At 34.3% G+C, this 24,869-nt stretch overlaps 1 protein-coding gene across 1 annotated transcript in view; it reads right to left on the bottom strand.

Moving 5' to 3' along the window:
* The window catches only part of tgfb2 (transforming growth factor, beta 2), a 47,121-nt gene that overhangs the window by 12,241 nt on the left and 10,011 nt on the right, over positions 1 to 24,869 (bottom strand). Inside the window, exons 2-3 of the mRNA XM_073846770.1 lie at positions 6,431 to 6,594; positions 1,660 to 1,792 (exon numbers count right to left, since the gene is read on the bottom strand). Coding sequence (XP_073702871.1) covers positions 1,660 to 1,792; positions 6,431 to 6,594 — 297 coding nt within the window. The remainder of the gene's footprint in view (positions 1 to 1,659; positions 1,793 to 6,430; positions 6,595 to 24,869) is intronic.

Genomic DNA, 24,869 nt, shown 5'->3' with positions numbered 1-24,869 from the left:
AACTAAAATCGTAAAAAAAAGTGTTACTTAAAATGAAATAAATGTTAACTGAAATAAAATAAAATTATATTTTTAAATACATATATTTTTTTTTATATTTTTATACAATAATTTATTTTATATTTTATTTTATTTTAGTCACCATTTATTTTAAGCAAAAAGTTATATGATTTAGTTTTAGCTACCTCTAATCTGTGTTTTTATTGTCATTTTACTGACAAATATTTTATATGTACTAAATTGCAACTTTGTTATACATGTGTAATTACAAATATATTAAAATACAATTTTCAATAGAAATTACATTAAAACAGTTAACTAATACTAAAATCATAAAAATTATCTGTGTTGCTTGAAATTAAATAAATGTTAACTGAAATTAAATTCAATTATATTTTTAAATAAATATAAAATATAAATATTTTATACATGCATTTTATATATTTATAAATGATTTATTTTAGGTTTTTATAAATAAAATATAACTATATTTTAGTTTAGTTTTAGTTAACATTTATTTCAAACAACAAATAATGTTTGTTTATTATTTTAGTTTTAGTTAACTCTAAACTCTTTAGCTTAAAATATTAAATAAATTAATTAAATTAAATTAGTTTAATAAATATTTTATTAATTTTATTAAATATGTATATATATACATGTATAACAAAGTTGCAATTTAGTACATATAAAATATTTGTCTGTAAAATGACAATAAAAACACAATAAGAGGGGTAGCTAAAACTAAATCATATAACTTTTTGCTTAAAATAAATGGTGACTAAAATAAAATAAAATATAAAATAAATTATTGTATAAAAATATATAAAAAATTTATTTAAAAATATAATTTTATTTTATTTCAGTTAACATTTATTTCATTTTAAGTAACACTTTTTTACGATTTTAGTTTTAGTTAACTGTTTTAATATCATTTCTATTGATAATTGTATTTAAATATATATTTGTAATTAAACATTAGTAACAAAGTTGCAGTTTAGTACATAGTAGACAAATATTTTTCAATAGTAATTACATTAAACAGTTACTAAAGCTAAAGTTCAGAGTTTAGAACTAAAATCATGAAAAAAAAGTTTTTGTTACTTGCAATAAATGTTAACTGAATAAAAGTAATATAATAAAACAAAATAAAAATATTTAATTTTAAAATATTTATATTGTATATGTAACGTATAAAATATTTTCATAAATATATTTTTTTATAAAAAATTTATATTTTAAATTATTTTATTTTAGTTAACATTAATATATTTGAAGCAACAATATATAAACAATATAATAATTTTATAGATTTTTATTAATATTTAAATATATGTGTAATTACACATTAGTAACAAACTTGCAATTTGGTACATTTTAAATATTACCTTTAAATGCAAGATTCAAAGTACACTACAAGTACACATTTAATACAGATTTTTTTTTTACACACATCCATGAGTACAAGATGAGTCAGCAATATTTTTGCTCTATTCTCCCATAAGAGAAAGACTGCAACTTTTGAAATCAGCCAAAAGTAATGTTTCTGTCAATGTTTTGGAGAAGACTAACAGACTGACATGAACTAAACGCCGTTAATTTTCCATTTTGATTTCATGATGTTGATTCTATTTGGATTGTCCAGCATTTTCCATTTACCTCTGTGCAGCAGCCACTCGCTGACGGCCTCGGTCACGTCAAACGACAGCCACTCGCCCTCCGTACGGGTGCGCACCACCTTGCTGTCAATGTAGCGCTGCGTGGGTGACGTGAGGTCCTTATGACCTAAAATCTGCAGAAACAGGAAAGGCATCAGCATGGGTCGACCACAGACCGCAAACACCATCACGGACGTGCCAGTTCGGCCCGTATAAAGCGGCACCCTGTCCAGCGCCTCAACAGCAGCTCCCTTCCTCCCATTGGAAGCTCCCTGATTGATTAGCCAGGTCTGGGAAATGCTTGGAGAGGCTGTGGTGGCGGAAACAGATGCTGGACAGGGTGCACTGTTATTCCTCTGTCCTTCGTGGCTGCGTGTTTACGTTGGACAGCACAGCTCTTAATGCGTAAAACACTGCTTCAGCTGCAGCGCTGCAACGGCTCAGCTTCCTTCCATCCTGGGATGGAGAGGCTCAGACGGAGGCCAGAATGGAGATTGTTAATTGTAGGGTTGTTAGACTCGAGCTACGGGGGTCTGTTGTCGCTTTCGGGCCAGTTCGGAGTCTAGTTACACAACTGATGATACGGAGATAAATCTCCACGCTCAACGGTAATAACACTTGATTGATTTAACAGGAGGGATATGAGGGATCTATTCATTTATTACTTATTAAAATACACTTCTGGAGGACTTTGTTGAAAGAAATTAATACTTTAATTCATCAAGGATGCATTAAATTGATCAAAAGTGACAGTAAAGACGTTTATAATGCTACAAAAGTTTTCTGTTACTAATAAATGCTATTATATTAAGCAAAAAGCCCTGGAAAATAAAATGTGCCACGGTTTCCACCGAAGTATGAAGCAGCACAACTGTTTCAACACTGATAATAATCAGAAATGTTTTTTTGAGCAGCTGTTAACACATCAACTTTTAGATTTTTTTTTTATAAAATAGTTTTTTTTAGTAATTTTGTTGTGTTTTTGATTTTTTAAGAAGTTTTTTCTTTTTTTTATTTGTCTGTTTATTTTTATATAATTTTTCATTTCAGTACATTACGTTTCTTTACATTTTATTTTATTTCAGTTAACATTTCGTTTCAAGCAACAAAAATGTTTTTTAATGCTTTTAATTTTAGTTAACTCTGTTTTAATCACATTTCTAAATTGTATTTGAATATATTTGTAATTAAACATTTATAATATTTTTAAAAATTATTTCTAATTTTTCTTTCTGTAATTTTTGATCAAATAAATTCAGCATTTCTAAGGAGGAAATACTTGTAAAATTCTTTCCAGCTTTAAAACTTTGAACAATAGTGTACATTAAAAATGCTATTCATAAAATTATACAATTATAAACACCTCTTCTGTGATAAATTACCATGCTTTTCTTTCTGAATTAATATTAATCTTTTGAAGACTCAAGTCAAAAATGTAAGCCTTATTAAATTGAGAAAATTGTTGAAAAATCAAGATTAAGACATAATTAAAAAAAATATATATTTCTTCACATATATATTTTTTTAATTATTTAGGAATAATTTACTATTTATATATAATTAAAAGGAGAAAATTGTTAAAACATTTTTATCAGGACCTAAATAGAAAAAAAAAATACTTTTAATAATATTTATTTAAAAATATTTTCATTATTTAGGAATTAATTATTCTTGATATTTAATAAAAAACACCTTCTGTGATGAGCATTTTTTCTTAATTATATTAATTCTAATGAAGAAACGGTAAAAAAAAGTAGTTTCAACTTAAAAAAGCAAGTGTTCATGCTGCCTTAAAATTTTAAGTTTAATCAATGTGAAATGTTAAGTACTATGTAACAACTTGGATATTTGAGTTGAGTAAACTTAACATTTCAAGGCAGCACAAACACTTTTTTAAAGTTGAAAATGTTTTTTTTTTTTACAGTGATAAACTTGTTTTGTCTATAAAAACTAATAAATGTTTTTATTTCTGATTTAATATAGACTTTAAATAAAAGCTCAAACTCATTAAAATAATACAATTGTTGATAAGAAAAATAGTTTGGCATAAAATCAATAGGCAGTAAAATGGTTTTAATATAACATATCAAATATTTGATAAAGTTTTGTCCACCAAATAAAAGTCATGTCAATGTCTTTCTGAATTAATATTGATTTTGATCTTTTGAGGACACAAAAATGTAAGCCCTATTAAATTGAGAAGATTGTTGAAAAATCAAAATTAAGACATCATTTGAAAAAAAAAGCAACTTTTAATATTATTTCTTTAAAAAATATTTGAATTATTCAAGAATTAACTATTCTTGGTATTTAATTAAAAAACACATTCTGTGATTAACTTTTTTTCTGAATTATAATAATTCTAATTAAGAAATTGTAATGGCTCAACACAAACCTTTAATATTATTATGTCTTAATACATATTTTAATGACTTATAAATTAGCCATGTTTGATATTTGCTTAAAACAACAAAAAAAACAAAAAAACTCTTCTGTGATAAATGTTTTTATATCTGAATTAATACAGACTTTAAATAAAATCCTCAAACTCATTAAAATAATAAAATTGTTAATAGGAAAAATAGTTTGACAGTGAAATGATTTTAAAATATATTCTAAACTTAAAAAAATCGAGTACAAAATAATGATTTTTTCGTGGAACAAAAACAAGTTTGGCCTTCTATTTTGGTCTTGTGGTTGACAGCTTGAATAAATGGAAATATATAATAGAAATATAGAAATACCTAACATTTCTAATCTTTTGCTTTGAGCTGTTCCATCTTTTTTATACTTGTGTATACATACGTTGCATTATATTGCAAGTTCACTTTAATTATAACGAGTGTATGATCCTGAGCAGCTCCAATATGATCATTAACATGAGTTACACAAATGGAAACGGATCAACCTCTCCCTTTCCTTGCAAACTCCTTTTAAACCCTCCCTAAGACATTCACCATCTCTGTGTTAGTGGGACAGTGTTTACTGCACCTGTCATGATGGACCTGACACATGAACAGAGAGGAGGGGAGCGAGGTTAAACGGAGAGGCAGGTGGGAGGCGGGGAGCGTGGACCTCGACAGCGCTGGGATTTTATTTAGCCCCCGAGACCCTCCGAACTCTAAATCACCAAACAGCATTCCACACTCACGTCTCTCCACACACACATAAAACCCCGCTGATCGATGGGCCGGAGCCCTACAGCACCCTTAAGATAAATAAACGAACATACGAGGACAGAGGAGGAGGAGAAGAGAGGTTAAAAAGTGCATGTGTGGGCGCTTTCACACCGCATACACAAGTCTGTTTGACGTCACAGTTCGCTTGGTGTGAAAACTGTTTTCTGAGCTTGAGTGCGTAATAGTGAACCGCAACTGAGTCCAAGTGGCCTGGTTTACTTCACTAGATCTGGGTTACTTTACCAGTTAAATCTGGTATTGTTTGGAGACTTATTCATAGCTCTGAAAGACTAAAACCTTGTGTCATTTTGACCTGGAGAGGATTTTCTTTTCCCTGAAAATGCAAGGTAATGTTATCACATTGGACTAAAATTGACTAACTTTTCTCACAGTGTACAACTTCTCTAAAAAATGTAGACCATTTTTGTGCTTTGTTTTTGGTATCCCCACCTATCAACTTTCTTTTAATTTGCACAGGTTTTGTATCTTTATTTGGAGCTGAATGATCATAGGACTCATTGATCTGAACTTACACGTCTCACTAATTTATCCACAAATAATACTTTTTCACTCAAAAACTGCTCAGATCAATGAAGACTATGATCAATCAGTTCCGAAAAGAAATACAAAACCTCTGCTAATTGAAAGAAACTAACTTACAAAAAAATATTCTTTAAAAATACAGCATAATGAGAAATTTACTAGCCATTTTTAAAAGGCTGAAAATGTTTGCCCTTCAAAACCAAATTAGATGAAGCACAAGAGTTAATGGTGTTCTCATTTATGTTTCTTTTATGTATTAATTTAATTAAATTAAATGCATGTAAGATATGTCAACAAGTGTTGACATAGATTAAAAGTATAGGGCTACAATGTGAATATTATAGCTCAGGCAATGTGGTTTTGGAAGTTTTGATGAGTTATTAATAAAATATCTGAGTTTCGATTGCAGACTTCATCTGTTTGACCTGGAGAGGATTTTATTTGTCCTGAAAATGCTGGGTAATGTTATCACATTGGACAAAAACAGACTGAGTTTTCTCACAGTGTACAACAACTTCTCAAAAAATTACATTTAAAATTTCTTGTACTATATTATCACCAAATATTGGATTTTATCTTTTTAAGTTGGCTTGAGAAAGATACAACTATTTGAAAATCTGAAATCTGAGGGTAGAAAAAAAATCTAATTATTGAGAAAATAGCCAAGTGGAGTTCTTAGCAATGCATATTACTAAATAAAAATTAAGTTTTGATGTATTTACGATAGGAAATGTATAAAATATCAACATATCTTCATGGAACATGATCTTTACTTAATATCCAAATGATTTTTGCCATAAAAGAAAAATGGATAATTTTGACCCACACTGTGTATTGTTGGCTATTGCTACAAATATGCCTGTGCTACTTAAGACTGGACCCAAATAGAACATTTTGCAAAGTGATCTAGAATGACACCAAGGAAGAAAACCACGTGTGAAAACAGCTGAAGTCTGCATGCAAGTACAGAGTCGGCAGAATTGTTCATTGAGTTGAATGACCAACCAAATGCTATAATGCTGAGGGGCTGAAAAAGAGGACAGGACTCACCTGGTAAAGCTCAATTCGCTGCTCAGACACACGGGCCTTTGGGTTCTGCAGCCTGAAGATCCTGAGCTCTGCCTTCACCAGGTTTGAGGCGTTCTTCTCCATGGAGCTCACGTCAAACCTAAGCCTCCTGAAGTACGGGTTGTAATGTGTTGGAGAAATGACATCTGGAACAAACAGAAGGCAGTGTTATTGACCCACTAAGACACTTCCTTCATGTACCAGCATGTGTGCAAAGAATCCAATCCCTCTGCCAGTCCTGCACACCATTTAGTACTTGTATATGTATATGTAGTAGCAGCTTATTAGATGAAGCTTAACATCAACATGTAATCTGAATTGGCTCAGCAGGGAAGTAGTTGCAGGATTGCAACTCCTCTTGAGAACAAGAGCTGCACTTAACTGCACAGAAGTAGTAAGTATATTTAAAGTATAAAAAACACTGTGCCTGAAGATCCTACAGTTGAGGTTAGATGTTTACATCCCCTTTTCAGAATCTGTAAAATGTGAATTATTTGAACAAAATAAGAGGGATCATACAAAATGCATGTTATTGTTTATTTAGTACCGACCTGAATAAGATATTTCACATAAAAGACATTTACATATAGTCCACAAGATATAATAATAGTTGATTTTTTTTTTAAAAGGCCCCATTTAAAAGTGTACCTACACTTGATTTTTAATACTGTGTTGTAACCTGAATGATCCACAGCTGTGTTTTTTTTGTTTTTGTTTTTTTTGTTTAGTGATAGTTGTTCATGAGTCCCTTGTTTGTCCTGAACAGTTAAACTGCCTGCTGTTCTTCAGAAAAATCCTTCAGCTCCTTTAAATTCTTTGGTTTTCCAACATTTTTGTGTATTTGACCCCTTTCCAACAATGACTGTATGATTTTGAGATCCATTTTTCACACTGAGGGCAACTGAGGGACTCATATGCAACTATTACAGAAGGTTCAAATGCTCACTGATGCTCCAGAAGTAAAAAAATATGCATTAAGAGCTTTTTGAATTTAAAGACCAGGGTAAATTTAACTTATTTTGTCTTCTGGGAAACATGTAACTATCTTCTGTAGCCTCTGAAGGGCAGTACTAAATAAAAAAAAAAAAAAAAATGATATTTAGACAAAACAAGAAAAATATACACATCTCAATTCTGTTCAAAAGTTTTCATCCCCGGCTCTTAATGCATAATTTTTCCTTCTGGAGCATCAGTGAGTGTTTGAACCTTCTATAATAGTTGCATATGAGTCCCTCAGTTGTCCTCAGTGTGAAAAGATGGATCTCAAAATCATGCAGTCATTGTTGTAAAGGGTTTAAATACAAAAAAAAAAAAAATGCTGGAAAACCAAATAATTTGTGGGACCTGAAGGATTTTTCTGAAGAACAGCAGGCAGTTTAAACAAGCAAAAACACAAAACAAACAAACAAAAAAACACAGCTGTGGATCATTCAGGTAACAACACAGTATTACGAATCAAGGGGATGTAAACTTTTGAACGGGATCAGTTTCAGTCAAGACTAAACAATAACATGTATTTTGTATGATCCCTCTTATTTTGGTAAAATAATTAACATTTTGCAGATTCTAAAAGGGGGGTGAAAACTTTTGACCTCAACTGTCAATATTAATAAAAGGCCGCTTAAGTGTATGTAAAGAGAGTGCATTTTGTAATAACATCACATTTAAAAGTTTCTAAATGAAAACAGATAAATAAAGCCTACAGCATTTTTTTCCCGAGTGTATAAAGTTGCACATATATAGTCCTCAGAAAAGCACTCTAAAGTTCAGCTAATTGCATTTAATATAAACTTAAACTAAAATACAATAAATTGTAAATTACATGCAATATTAATTCAATATTTTTTTAAATTATACTATTTCCGTAATAAGTGCTCTTTTTAAAAGTAAGCTAAACTGCACTTCTTTTTCTCAAGAGTCTGCATATTTCTCACACAGCTGATGGCACTTGAGGCGTTTAAACAATTTCAGACTTTCACTGTGTAAATCTCTTGCAGAAGCACTGAGCACTGTGGCGGTGATGTCACTTTTTACGTGCGAGCCCTCGTGCTTGTGGGGCGCGCCGAGGCGTAGTGTGTACACTGAGAGTGTGATGAAACAATAGCGGGACACATCTCTGGGGCCGGGCCGTCACGCGAGGGTCAGCTGCGGTACAGAGCCGCTCCATATGGTTCCTGAGTGAACCCAGTAGCCCAACACTCTCACAGTACTCCAAACCATGTGTGAACGTCATGTGCTTTGACAGGCTCCGTACACACACACACACACACACACACACACACACATACACACACTGCAAGTGTGCCGAGAACCATGTGTGCAACAGCGATATGAGAGCGACACTCCGCACAGTAGCTCAACAAATTAACAAAGACAACCAAAGCCACATGCACAACCATGTAAGCGAACATCTGACGGGCCGCGTGACAATGCATGAATTACGGTGGCATGATGTCGTGTGATACGCAGCGATACACCCGATTTGCTCAAAGTCGACCCGCAACCGTGTGTAACTAATGTGTTTTTAGCATGAGATTCGCATGTTCCCCATATGGCTTTTTTTCGGACTAAAATTTGGAATGCATGCTAAATATATGTTATAAACAGTGAAGCTCAACGAAAATTGAAAATATGTGACCCTGGACCACAAAACCAGTCTTAAGTAGCACATGTATATTTGTACCCATGCTTTGTACAAAATTCGTAAAGACATTGTATGGGTCAAAATTCTTGATTTTTCTTTTATGCCAAAAATCTTCAGCAAAGATTATGTTTCATGGAGTTATTTTGTATATTTCGTACTGTAAATATATAATATAACTTTTGATAAAAATTTTGATTAGTAATGTGGCATTGCTAAGAACTTAATTTGGACAACTTTAAAGATGATTTTCTTAATATTTAGATTTTTTTGCACCCTCAGATTCCAGATTTTCAAATAGTTGCATCTCGGCCAAATATTGTCTTATCCTAACAAACCATACAGTGGAAGCTTATTTATTCAGCTTTCAGAAGATGTATATATCTCAATTTAAAAAAAAAATTGACCCTTATGACTGGTTTTGTGGTCCAGGGTCACATATATTTAGTTTCAATCTTCATATACCAAAATATATTTCAAGATGTGTTTTAGGGCAAGAAAATAAAGCCTACTAGAGTTTGTTCATATGAGGCAACAAATAATGCTTTTTTTTAGATTTTAAATATTTTGTTTTTATTTTTATAGACTTTTTTATTGAAATATATAGGACAAAATATATTTTAAAATACCTAATATTTATTTAATATTTTTATTTATTTATACATTTTTTTTTAAATAGTCAAAAATAAAATATTGGTAGGAAAAATATTACCATTAATATATTTTAGCAAATATATTGATATATACAAAAATATCTTTTTTTTTTTTTTTTTGTCTGCAGTAATACAAAGGGAAACCGTGTGTGTGGCTGTGTACGTTGAGGCCTGAAGCTCTAACCGAAGCCTGAACGTTGCACAGAAGCCAGGGATTACAGAGGCTCAACGGTTTGTTTAATAAGCCTACGCAAGCAGGACGTCCGTCCACATGAGACGGACAGAAGAAAACATTTGGCAGCTGCTGTGACTGTAAGAACAATCAGGGCTTTGAATGAAAACTGTCAATTTTCACTTCAAGAGAAATAACTATATTACACATTTTTTTTTGGAGCACTTTACTCTGATTGGTCATTTGTAGTATTTTGTCATCAGATATTGTGCCAGGCAAAGTCTCTCATATCACTCTGCAGTGTTTTCTAATGATCAAAATTTACATTTCCATGTAGACATTTAGCAGACACTTTTATCCAAAGCGACTTACAAAAGAGGACAACGGAAGCAATCAAAATCAACAAAAGAGCAATAACATGCAAGTGCTATGACAAGTCTCATTTAGCATAATGCAGTACATGTATCAAAGTTGTTTTTAAATTATATAATAAATAAAAAGAAAAGAGACAGAATAAAAAAAGAAAAAGTAAGGCCTAAGTGTTAGAGGCCAAACAATAGATAGAGATAATACAACAAGAACAGAGAAGCTAGTGTTAGTTAATTAGTTAGTTAGTTTGTTTGTTTTTTTAATAAGAAAATTACTAAATTAATAAAGAATAAGTCTAAAAGTTTTTTTTTTTTTTTTTTTTTTTTTTTTTTTAGAATATAGTTAGATTAGAGGGTGCTATAGTTGGAGGGTCAAATAAAGATGGAAGAGATGTGTTTTTAGCCGATTCTTGAAGATGGCTAAGGATTCAGCCTTTCGGATTGAGTTGGGCTGGTCATTCCACCAGAAGGGTACATTTAATGTGAAAGTCTGTGAAAGTGATTTTGTGCCTCTTTGGGATGGCACAATAATGCACCGTTCACTTGCAGAACGCAAGCTTCTAGAGGGAACATAAGTCTGAAGTAATGAATTTAGGTAAAGGGGTGCAGAGCCAGTGGTGGTTTTGTAAGCAAACATTAATGCCTTGAATTTTATGTGAGCTGCTATTGGTAGCCAGTGCAAATTGATGAAGAGAGGTGTGACATGTGTTCTTTTCGGCTCATTAAAAATTAATCTTGCAGCCGCATTCTGGATTCTGAATGTAATCACTGTAAAAAATGACTGTGAATTTAACGGTAAAAATCTGTAAAAATGCTACAGTAAAAACCTGTGAAATGGTTAACGGTAAGGTTCCCCTTCTATATGGGGTGAAAAACTGTGCATGTAATTTTACGGGAGTATACTGTTTTTGGAAATGAAAAATAATTAAAATTTACAGTGAATAACCGTAAATTGACATTCCCAGAATTCCCTGTTCTTCATTTTTTTTATTTGATGTTTTTTTGTTGAAATAACTTTTTCTTCATAGTTTTTTTCTTGGCAGTTTTGTACATTAGGGTTGTATGTTACATCTAATGTTGTTAAATGAATGTTTTTTGCATTATTTCCATTTTATGTGTTACCATGATGGGGTTTAGTGTTTGTGTGAATGACTCTGTGTACCTTCTATATAAGTTATAATTTAAATTCTCCTTGTGATAGGCTTTGGTTCATCGTGTGATGTTATCATCACCACCTGCTTTTGGTGGTTATCAGTGTATTACAAAGGTACAAAATAGATTAAAAAGTTGGTGCATTACCATGATATCAGTGAAATTACGGTATTTACCTGTAAATTTAAGTGGAAACCATAAAATGTAAAACATTGCTACCGTATTTTTTACAGTAAAATTCTGGCAACCACAGCTGCCAGTTTTTTTTTGCAGTGATCAAAGCTGAATTTTCAGCATCATTACTCCAGTCTTCAGTGTCACATAATCCTTCAGACATCATTCTAATATTCTGATAACTATCAATGTTATCAAACAGTAGTAAACTGGAATAGACAGTAGAACTTTGTAGGTTCTAAAAGCCTTTTTGGTTCCTTATTTTGTAAGGGGGTGAAAACTTATGATGGTTTCTGTGTTTTATCTGTTTGCATAAGCGACAAGTGACAGTTCTCCAGTGCTCAAGATTTACAAGTCTATAAATCTTTGTAAGGGTTTCATTTCTTGACAAGCTGAACAGAAGCACCAAGATTAGTGCACTTCCCTAAAGCTTCCTCCCTTCACCACCAGAAAAAGTCACACTTACAATGAGGCAGCGTAAGGCGCTGTGTTTACATCTCGACTGCATGAAAGGCTCTGCTGTGCTACTACTACACTGGACGCTTTGAGCAGGGTTCAGTGAAACCGCACTCTGCCGAGTTCACACACAAGTGAGCGCGCACATACGTATAATGATTCTTCTAATCTCTCTACAACACAAGCTCGCTGTCACCCTCCGCTCCGCTGGGGAATATGGGCTGAGTCAGGAAGCAAACCGCTGATTTACACAGATTCAGTAGAGAGGCTGTAACCGCTGATTTATATGAATGTGACATAAAAAAAAAATGATTAGTCGCATGTGGTGCCGCTGTGGTCTGAACAAACTCATCAGAACCACATTAGCATACACTGCATTATAATTACACAGAAAAAGCACAGAACGTAATAGAATGTGTAAGGGCTTCCAAAAGTGATACTGATTATATCACATCACATCACAACAGAGCAGAATATATAGTTCTGCTCATGAATACATGGTGTAATTGTTCCCAAGTGGCTCCAACATCAAAAAATAATTGTTAATGACCTCTTAAGTGTTTGCAAACTCATTAGTTCTTTCTCAAACGTCAGCCAACTAATCAGGTTTGAGGAAGTGCTTTTGAGTTTTGTGTTCAGACAGCCAGCAAACAAACTGTGGCTGTGTTGTTTAAAGTAACCTCAAGGTCATGTGACAAACACTAAATATTTAGGGTTAGATTAAGATTTATGTATTTGAATTGCATGTAAAATATTCATCCATTTGGATTAGCTACTCAGTTCTGACATAAAACAGGTAATAATTGTGTACTCAAAAGTGTGCCATAGTTTATTTGACTATTTGATCTTATTTAAATAATCATGTTTTCAAAATGCATTTAACCAAATTGTAACACTTTCTATGAAGCCTGTATTTATGATGCATTATAATGCATGCATTATGATTTATAAACAACTTTATAATATGTGACCCTGGACCACAAAACCAGTCTTAAGTAGCATGGGAGTATTTGTAGCAATAGCCAAAAAAAACTTTGTATGGGTCAAAATTATTGATTTTTCTTTTATGCCAAAAATCATTAGGATAGTGGTGCTAAGTAAAGATCATGTTCCATGAAGATATATTGTACATTTCCTATATAAATATATCGAAACTTAATTTTTGATTAGTAATCTGCATTGCTAAGAACTTCATTTGGACAATGTTAAAGGCGATTTTCTCAATATTTCTTTTTTTTTTTTTTTTTTGCACCCTCAGATTGTGGATTTTCAAATAGTTCTTGGCCAAATATTGTCCTAACAAACCATACGTCAATGGAAAGCTTATTTATTCAGCTTTCTAATGCATTGCAACTGTTATGATTATTTATCAGATGACACAAGATATTATAAGGTTGTTTATAACACATTATGCATACATTAAGAATACGCCCATAACGCATTATAAATATGAAGGAAAAAAAAAAACTATTTAAAAAAAAAAGTTATTCAGTTAAAAGTATGAAATACAGGTAGATATGAAAAAACTGCAATAATCAATGCAATACTGTGATTTAGTTCAGTTTATTAGCACTAATATAGAAATCTGATGTGTTTCATTTGTGTACGACTGACAAATATGCACCACATGACGTTTATTAGTCTGTTCATGTTAAAACTAAATGGATTTTTATGCAACTCAAATACACAAATCTCAAATGTACACCTTTTTCCAGCTTGTGTGATTATTTGTGTAAAATTAGCACGTATGACCTGACTTTACAGGCACTTTAATAGGCAAAGCTAACACTCTCAGCTTGGTGTGTTTTCTTTTTGATCACAAACAATGAAAATATCTCGCAAGGGCTTATTATTCCCATCTAAGGAATTTTACAAGCTTACATAAGCTCGTTGATAGCACCTTGTTACCAAGCACACTAAATGATGTAATATAAAATAATGTAACCCTTTTTCAATAAAAAGAGATAACGCTGGAAAAAAAAAATAGTCAGATGTGCTGCCGAAACTGAACTGGTTGAACCCGATATGAAGCGCCCACTAAGAGCAATAGCTCTGATGAATGATTCACATCTCACACACACACACACATCTCATACACACTAATAATAACAAAGAGCCTTTTTTACATTCCCATAAATCACTCGTCAGGTTTGCCATTGCAAACACTTGGATCTTAAACTCAGGAAGTCTTCGTGAGTGAGGACCACTTGTGATGTGCGCCAAAAAATATGCACAGCGGCTTGATCTCACAAGAGCTTCCTTCCTGAGAGGAAAGGCGCTGCAGAGCTGCACTGTGGCAGCCACCAGTTGTTTAGTTAGCGAAAAACGCTTATCTGACGCTTCCGTACATATTTCCACCATATAAACCTTGACCGGACCTCCGTACGCACATCTGTGAAGACATGACATCATGCTCCTTTTAAACACTGAAACCGTTGAAACTTGCCGGTGTATAAGCTGTTTACCCTACATCTTGAAGGCATTAAGTAGTTAAATAGACACGGATCCCAGTAACCGATCTGCACCCCTGAACGCTCGCTGATCAAACACCTGCGCCAGGAAATGCCTCCCAGTGTCCTCTACTCTGCCACTGACCCCAGTCCTACTTCCTGTGTGCTGGATTTCCTCCAGGCTTTAATGAACAGATAGATTAGTGAGCATGTCTGCTCGATGACACGGCTGTCCGTCCTTCAGTCTCGAAATAACTCCTGTTGCTGACCGGACAGACCGTCTCTCTCTCTCTCTCTCTCTCTCTCTCTCTCTCTCTCTGGCTGGAAAATGCTGTCAGATGTGTGTTTGACAGGGAAGGAGTTAGCGTTTGAATCAAATTACACCAACACATGAGCGTACACTTTCACCTTTTCACTATCTACATTACAGTGAAACGCCCAACACATCATCCACTACAGATGTTCCAGGTCGTGTGTCACGGGCCTCATCAGTGGCCAGAAATCTTCATCAGTGATCCGTGAAGAGTTGAATACAAGAGCAGAAGGGGAAAAAACATGTAGCTTCGTTAAAGGAATAGTTCACCCAAAATTTAATTTTTCTCAAAATTTACTCATCCTCAAACCATCCAAGATGTAAATAAATTTGTTTCTTCAACAAAACAGATTTAGAGAGTTTAGCATTCCATCATTTGCTCACCAGTGGATTCTCTGTAGTGAATGGGTGCCGTCAGAATCAGAGTCCAAACGGCTGATACAAAACATCACAATAATCCACAAGTAATCCACAACCCTCTAGTCCATCAGTTAATGTCTTGAGAAGACAAAAGCATGTATGTTTATAAGAAATTAATCCATAATTAATTGTTTTAAATTTAAAATGTAATTTCTGGGCAAAATATGAGTTCATAATCCATAATAATGTTTCCTCCAGTAAAAGAAAAGGCCATCCCCCGTTGTCCTCTTTTATCCAAATCAACCCACATATTTATTTAGAGCTGTTTTAGATGGTAAATGGTGCTTGGTATGTGCAGATTTCTCTTCTGATTCAGACAAGACCTTTTCACTCCAGAAAACTGACTTATATTTTGGAAGCAGTGGTTTGAAGTTAAAACATCTTAATAATGAATGTTGTTTCTTAAAAACTCAGTTTTTGTTTTCATAAGATGTTAACTGATGCACTGGAGCGGTGTGGATTATTGTGATATTTTTATTAGCTGATTGGACTCTCATTCTGACGGCACCCATTCACTGCAGAGGATCCACTGGTGAGCAAGTGGTAGAATTCTACATTTCCTGGGGGTGAGTACATTTTTAGCAAATTTTCATTTTTAGGTGAAATATTCCTTTAACAACATGTACTTTTATATTTGCACATTACAGTGTTGCCTTGATACTGGTATTTCAAACTTCAATACAATGCCTTAAAAAAATGATATTCAATACCATTTTCGACACCACAGGGAAAAATACGTAAAATGATAATGATATACAGTACAGTACAACCCTCACATTTCAGCAACAATTTTAGTATATTTCCTCAAGGGACAATACTATAGAAATTAAACTTATTTTAGTGTAGTCAATGTGCAGCTTGTATAGCAGTATAGATTTACTGTAACTCAGCAAATAACTCAACATACAGCCATTATTGTCAAAATTCCTGGCAACAAAAGTGAGTACACCCTAAGTGATAACAGCAGTATGTTGTTTAATCATGCAAAACCACATGTCCTATTCATCATGTTTATATTTTTGTCAGCTTGACAGGACCATATAAAGTTGTGTATCTTGTATTAGAGCAGTTAAAATTAGGTGCTTTAAGTACAATTCTCTCATACTGACCACTGAACGTTCAACATGGCATCTCATGGCAAAGAACTCTCTGAGGATTTGAGAATTAGAATTGTTGCTCTCTACAAAGATGGCCAAGGCTATTAGAGGTTCAGTAACACACTGAAACCCAGTTACACTACAGTGGCCAGGGTCATACAGAGGTTTTCAAAGATGGGTTCCATTCGTAACAGGCCTTGCAAGGGTCGATCAAGTGTTCAGACCAAATGCTGCACATGCAATCACTCAGTGCATAGTAGTCGTCCCAGAAGGAAGCCTTATCTGAAGCTGGCTCACAAAAAAAGCCCGCAAACAGTTTGCTGAAGACAACCAAGAGCATGAATTACTGGAACCATGTCCTGTAGTATGATGAGACTATGAGATACATCTGAGATGTTTGGCTCAGATGGTGTCCAGCATGTGTGGCGATGCCCTGGTGAGGAGTACCAAGAAAATTGTGTCTTGCCTACAGTCAAGCATAGCATCATGGTCTGGGGCTGCATGAGTGCTGCTGGTACTGGGGAGCTGCAGTTCATTGAGGGAAACATGGATTCTATTATGCACTGTACATTCTGAAACAGAACATGATGCCTTCCCTCCAGAAACTAGGCCGAACGGCTGTTTTCCAACATGATAATGATCCCAAACACACCACCAAGATGACAACTGCCTTGCTGAGGAAGCTGAAGCTGAAGGTGATGGGGTGGCCAAGTATGTCTCCAGACCTGAACCCTATTAAGCACCTGTGGGGCATCCTCAAGTGTAAGGTGGAGAAGCACCATGTGTCTAACGTAAAGTAGCTCTGTGTGGAGTGGAAGAGGATCCCAGCAACAACCTGTGCAGCTCTGGTCAATTACATACCCAGGACAGTGGTGCTAAAACAATATATTGACACTTTGGACAAGTTCACTTAGGGTGTACTCACTTTTGTTGCCAGCTATTTTGACAATAATAGCTGTATTTTCAGTAATTTTCAGGGGACAGTAAATGTATACTGCTATACAAGCTGCACATTGACTACTCTAAAATATATCCAAGTTTCATTTCTATAGTATTGCCTCTTTAGAAGATATACTTAAACGGTTGCTGAAATGTGAGGGGTGTACCCACTTTTGTGACATACTGTACATTTAGATCAGAATTTATCCTGCTTTAAAGAGCTTGAGAATTTAAAGTGGCAGATGACAAAACTGTGCTTATATTGTTTATCCTTACAGTTGTCTTTATAGATATTGTTCTTGGTGTGAATGGGCCTTAAGGGCATACAATCTGAATAGTATCTGTAGAAAAAAAAAAAAAAACTATATATATATAAGAAGAGCTTTCCAACACAAAAAGCCTTTTTATCCCTAAATATTACAATACACAGAGACACCCGCTTACTTATGTTGAACATGCAGGATTGCTGTTTATATTTTTTCAAAGGTATAAGAGTTTTAGTTACCGTGGAGACCTGTGGCACGGCATGTGGCTTCAATAAAACTATGACATTAAGGGGCTTATTTATGGGGATATATTCGTTTTCTCAGCTTTTACAAGCAGTGAATTATGAGGAAAATATTCAAACGTTTGTTCACATTCAAAAGGCTTGATCCTGATTTACGACTTCGAGAAATTGCCGGATGCAACCGTTCGCAACCTCCGAGTCACTTTTACCATTTGAAAATGGAAAGTGAGACCGAATACTGGTAGCACTGTGCTAAAACTCCGGGAAGGAGAGCGGAGGGAAAGTATTTGACCTACTTTAGAGCATTTCTCACTTCTGTAAGACATGCTCTCGGATTCCCCCGTTCCCTCAGCGGGACTATCCCGGAGCTCGTCCTGTCCTGTGAGGGTCAGAGAGAGAGGAAACAGAAGAGCGCAGGCTTGACCGGAGGCAACGAGGGGAACGCCGCACTGTAGGCTGCTGTACAGAAGGGGTCTTAGAGTGACATACGCAGTAGTTACATTAGTACTACATATTCAGTAACATGACAGTAGTTAAGCTGTTTTCAAGACATTGTTGCCTTTCCAATAATGAGCTACTTTTTCCATTCAGTAAGCACAGCGTGTCAAAATGCTACATCATTGTTTTTCGTTATATTGCATCGTACACACATCTTTGCAGCACTTACTTTAATAATAATCAAACACTCCCTTAAACTGACCTTTTTCTGTCTAAAATGAAAATGATTTACTGTATTGTAGTGAATCGGCTCAGATGATTCATTACAATGAAACAGAAAAAAAATGCACTAGCATTGAAAAGTTTGGGGTCAGTAAGATTTTTGTTAACAATACTTAAAGAAATTAATACTTTCATTCAGTAAGGATGCATTAAATTGATCAAAAGTGACAGTAAACACTTTATAATCTTACAAAATATTTTATATCAAAACAAATGCTTTTGAACTTTCTATTAATCATAAAAAATAAAATATATCAGTTTCCACAAAAGATGTAAAGCAGCACAACTGTTTCCATCACTGATAATAATCAGAAAGGTTTCCTGAGCAGCAAATCAGCATATTAAAATGATTTCTGAAGGATCATGTGACATAAGACCTATAGTAATTTGATCACAGAAATCAATTTCATTTGAACATATATTCACATAGAAAGCAGTTATTATTAAAAATTAAAATATTATTTCTCAATATTACTGTTTTTTTTTATGAATGTAATGCAGCCTTGGTGAACATAAAATACTTCAAAACATCCCAAATTTTCAAGAGTAGGGCATATGTATTATTTTCTCTCTTTCTTATCTTTCTAATGGTGGTATTTAGTGTAAATTGATCCAACAAAATTATATCATTCAATAGTTTTAAAAATATATCACCGCATTAAATAGCTTATATATTGCCCACCTCCCCAAATACCTTGAATTATGTTAAGTAATTTGTGTTAGTAGCTCAAAGTGAAGCTAACTACTAAAAAGCCTGTAGTTTGGCTACTTAAATAATGAGCATCTTGTAAGAGTTTCCCAGGCTAAGTTTCACAAGGCAGCAGAATAAAGTAGTCATTTGTGTTCAAACCACTACATTCAATTCAATTGAAACACAGAGATTTTGGGATTTTGTAAGTGGATTGATAAGCGCTGCATGAGAACTAGTGGTGTGTCGCATGTTTGAGAGACATAAGGCAAGAAGCAATTTGCTCTTTTTCTTTTCTGTCCATCAGCAATGTTAAGGCTGTCAGCCTCTTTGAAAGTTGGCACAATGTAGTGGTATTGTGCGGTCATAAAGTGAGACAAATCTCCTGTTAAGTGTTCGGGCAGAAGAGAAAGAGAAGAAAAAACAAGCTGGATGAACTAGAGAGCCCTTGGCTGCAGAGGATGAAAGCAGTGGGAGCTGCTTTTTAAAAATAAAAATGAAATGCAATATAAAGCCAGGACATTTCAAATGGTTACCTGCATTCCTCAAATCAGAAAGAAGATTAATGACTTTGGTGACCTATTCACACATTATTCGAGACATTATTCTGGTTGTGTCTGCTGTTGTACGTACAGGACATTTGGAAAGACGCACCTGTTAGTAAACACTGTTTTTCCGATCTCAAACACTGACTGTGTGGAAGCAGCCAAAGTAGCTTCCAAAAAACTGCCGCTGAGAGTCGAGACCTTGAGAGGCCGAACGGAAGCCAGATTAAGCAGCGAGGGCAGAGGAGTGGGAGTGAGACAAGAAGGGAATGCTGGGAAAGAAATGAAAGACTGGGAAAGAGTGGGAGGGAGAAAAGTGAGAGGATGGGGACAGAGAGAGAAGACTGAGAGGGAAAACAGAGAGGGAAATAAAGAGAGGGAATGTGAGATGGACGAGTTCTTCCCTCCGCCCTGACGCTCACCTGCCAATAGCAAATTGAAAACAACTCTGTTCATAATCCCTGGGAACTAAAAATACACCACACTTCTGAAGGCCCTTCCATGAAGGCCGCTTAGTCCCTGCAGGACTCATTCTGAGCAACCGTCCAACACACACACACACACACACACACACACACACACACACACACACACACACACACACACACACAAAGAATAATGATAAACAGAAAGCTGGAAGAATATATTCTTACATTTGAATTTGCAATGCAACACATTAAAGCACTCAACAGTTTTTATTTCTAAAGAAAATGTGAGAAGTGCTTGCCATGCAAAGGCTGCTGCCACAAAGCTAGGGTGCTGATGCTGTTTTTTAATGGCCAAAATAATCCACTGTAGTCTCTATGTGTATGACTTGGATGCCTCCTGCAAGTTTTTCCACCTGTTTTCTTAAGTAAAGGTAAAATAAAATTAATAGCACATCCTCAATAAGCCACATGATCTGAGCAATCATATCTATCACATGGTGATGGATGGTATTTAATACTGAGGGTAAGAGTTTGAATCCTCAACCCTTTAAAGCCTGACATAAAATAATAGTAAAAAACGCATTTTTTTAATATAGCTTATTAAACCTTTAGCCCTTAAAAAATGTTTAAAAAATGCATGTTTTTTGTTGAGTATCATATTTGATGCCTCAGGCTTAGAGGCTGAGAAACTGAGCAAAATAAGCAATTTGGTGAAGATGCTGATAAAAAAGTAAGATGAATTTCTGATAATGCAAATGCAAGTCTGTAATGCAAATTAATGAGATCTGTATAGCAGAACAGTATAGCAGATATATACATAAAATGAATCAGTCATCACTTTATATCTCCAATATAGGGTCATTTCGTGTCAAATCAACCACATTTCAGAAAATTCCTCAGCTCAAATTTTTGATTTTGTTAATATTTTTTTGTAGAAAGACATAAGTAGTGACGAAAGCCAAAATAATACATGTCATTGATGTATATTTACTGTGTAATCCACTTTGTAAAGAGGGGTCAAAATTACCATTTTCACCTGAGATTTGGAGCCAGTTTACAGGGGTGTAAAATTGATTTTAGAAAGCTGGCAACATCATTATGTTATTTTTACAAAGAGATTGGTAGGTCTTATAGTAAAATCTGTTGACTTGAGCAATCTTTGTTTCATTACATGCAAATGGTGACAGTTCAAAAATGGCAAAAAGCACTTCTTGTGTTTTTTTACTTAAGTTTGCATGCCTGTAACTCATAAAGTATTAAACAAATCTTAATATCCTTTGAAATTTTGATTCTTAACAAACTTTCCTTTTCCTCCCTTGATGGTTCAATCCTAGACAGATCTCATTGAGTAGCTTTGTAAACTGTTCACTGGTCAAAACCAAATGTGGGTCATTTTGCATACAGCTGATACTTATTTTCTTGTAAAGAGAAATATCCGAAGAACAAATAATGTTAAAAATAGAAATGTATCTTGTGGTTTTCTACCAAAACAATTGCAGAGAACACCAAAATGTTATTTTTTCCAAAGATCGCATGCCTCTAACTCTACAAGTATCAAGGTATTATATTTTAATATCCTTCTAGATTCTCATTCTTAATAATCTTCCCTTTTGAAATCGTAATGTTTAAGACCCCATATTGTTTATTCCCATAGATATGCAGATTTTAATTCAGCTCCATGTTTACATTGTTGAATATGACTGTTTTCAATGATCGGAAACCAAAGCATACAGCTTACTGTGTTTAAAGAGGAATGTCTGACGGATAAATTAGAAATTATGTTTCCTTCTATCAAAATTTGCATTAAGCATAAGTCTCCAAGTACCAAAATTCCACTGAAAATGGTCAAGTTGAGGCACATTACTTGCTCTCAAAGGTGTATTTATAAGAATCTATATTTGATTCAGGTTTCAGCAGCATTTTGTCAATTTTAACAGCTTCTGAAGCAACTAATAGTTCAGATACGCAGTATTGTAACTACACTTCACCACAGTATCACCCTGTTATCTATGAAACAGAACCATATATGACCTTAAAAATTAAGACTCTAAAAGAAAAGTTACGTAAGAACAATAATCCAAAATGACATTAAGATATATTTAACACTTCTTGAATTTAAGACTTGGTTTTGGCACCCAGAGAAGTGTGTTGTATTCAATTGTTTTGACAAAGGGAAACACGATACAATTCTAGTTTCAGTACTGTTTGTTCTGCAGACATTGCTCTTCAAACACAATAACTATGTTTTTGACATTGTCATTTTGACGCCCCTTTATAAAATAATGGATTACTCAGTAAATACACATCTATGACATTTAATATTTTGGCTTTCATTACTATATATGTTTGTCTTTACAGAAAAAAATATTAAAATCAAAAATTTGAGCTGGGATCTCTGGATGAGTTGACACTAAGATGACATTTAAATGATCAAAACATGCAATGCAATACAATGATGACTGAGAGATGAACAAATAAAAGTTCCTCAACAGCCTGATGATCATATTTGAGACTCACTGATTTTTCTAAAAAATGATGTCTGGATAATCAAGTAAAGCAGAGTTGCTTCAGTCGAGAATATTACTATTCAAGTTACTCCTTACTTTATAAAAACCAGTACAGATTTCACAGCAAAAGGCACGTGGAGCACGGGCTGAAGAGTGACATTTGTACAATTATACCCTAGATGGCCTTTTAGTTGATAAAAATGATATCAATCAGATGACAGAATTCATGTGGTAGCTTGTGTGCAACAGTTTTTTTTTTTTTTAGCAAAGTTTGATCATGTTGATCATTTAGAGGCTTTATAGGGTTAACTCAAATATGAGTAATAGTAACAGTAATGCTGGCCTTAGCAAACACTAGTAATAAGCTGAGGTTGCACCCACAAACACATTTTGTCTCTTTCTGCCATCCATGTCAATGAGATTTTTTTGTGCCCCGCCAGGACCACCATGAAATCTCATTGGTCAAAAATGCTGCAGCACATTTCTGCGTGTTAAAATGTCAAATATGATTATGTGGCATCAGGCACTATTTCACATTTGGTGTGTACGGTCTTTGGAAAATTAGTATGCATGGAAATACTCTAGTTTCTAACCTCTCAGAGCATCTCGATCTTCCTTTCTCGCTTCTTTCGAGGCCCCGGACACGTAGATGGGCCCCAGATTTCATTCCCACACTGTGCTGTGCTCGTGTTAGAGTATTGTATTACATGAGACCTGCGCTCTGCCTGTAAACAGTATAAAAGCGCTGGAAGAGCAGTTGTTATTCTTTCACAATCCCACTCTCTCTCATCCTTTACTCAAACTCTTTCTGTCTCACTCCCTTTCACTCTTTCCCTGTTACGCAATGCCGTTTGGCTGTCGCTAACTCCCGAGTAGAAGCAGAAGAGGGTCCAGGTCTTGCGTAAGTACCGAGTCCCCCTTTTTCGACAATAACCCCACTAGAGAATCTCACCGAGAGATGTTTGGTGGACCAAAACCAAATCTCTCAAGGCAGCTATGAGGAAACCGAAGGGTTTTGTGATCAGGATGTTCTGTATAAACACACAGGCGGTAAATCTGCACTCAGTCTACTCCTAATGCTTGGATCCAACTCAGTACATTTCTCCCCAAGCTTTCATAATGTCAACAACTCGCGCTCATTTCTGAGGGAACCCACTGAAATGGGCAAAAAAAGAGTAGACGTTCATAAATAAATAGGTGGTGGATAATCACGTGTAAAATGTCTGGTCCACATCGCAGCTCATTCTGGTACAAAAAATAAATAAAAATGCCCAATTAGACAGGCAAAGACTGGCTGATGTACAATCAGCCACAGTTTGTTCTTATCTTTCATTTAGGTCCAGACTATACGTAGACTTTGTAGTTGTGTAAAAACAATAACAATTAAAATATGTCAGCAGCTATTTGCAATAAAAGCAAATAGTGAAAGATGCTATTTATATTATGCAAAAATAGCAGTAGGGCCTATTTTCTTTGCAATAAGTGTACATACGATTTTATGTATACTACTTAGTGCAAATAGTGGCTAATTGCGGATTGCGGATTCGTACTTGAGACGATCACATCAAAAAGTCAGTGCTATGTCCTTTACTAACTGTGCCACTGGAGATATTATTTAGCAGCCGTCTTTTTAAATTTTGTCTAAGCCAATCAAACATTAGTGGGCGGAGTTAGTGTAAATAGCCTCTGCCAACAAGGCGGGCTATTTGTACTTGGTGTAAAAAGACACTGTTAAACAAAATATAAACATTTTGGGGTTAATAAGATATATTTTTTAAAGAAATTAATACTTTTATTCAGAAACTGTGCATTTTATTGATGGAAGGTGACAGTAAACACATTTATAATGCTAGAAAAGATTTCTATTTTAAATAAATTCTGTTCTTTTGAACTTTCAATTCATCAACAAATCCTGAAAAATAAAATGCATCACAGTTTTCACAAAAATATGAAGCAGCATAACTGTTTTCAGAATTGATAGTAATCAGAAATGTTAGAATGATTTCTGAAGGTTCATGTGACGCTGAAGACTGGAGTAATGAAGCTGAAAATTCATATTACAGAATATTATAATAGAAAATGGTATTTTAAATGTTAAAAGCATTTCACAATGTTACTGTTTTCATTGTATTTTTAATCAAATAAATGCAGGCTTGGTGCGCAGAAGAGACTTCTTTCAAAAACATGCAA

The sequence above is a fragment of the Garra rufa genome, chromosome 9 (assembly GCF_049309525.1).
Source record: "Garra rufa chromosome 9, GarRuf1.0, whole genome shotgun sequence".
NCBI classification, from domain to species: domain Eukaryota; kingdom Metazoa; phylum Chordata; class Actinopteri; order Cypriniformes; family Cyprinidae; genus Garra; species Garra rufa.
This window is presented reverse-complemented; position numbering and strand designations above follow the sequence as displayed.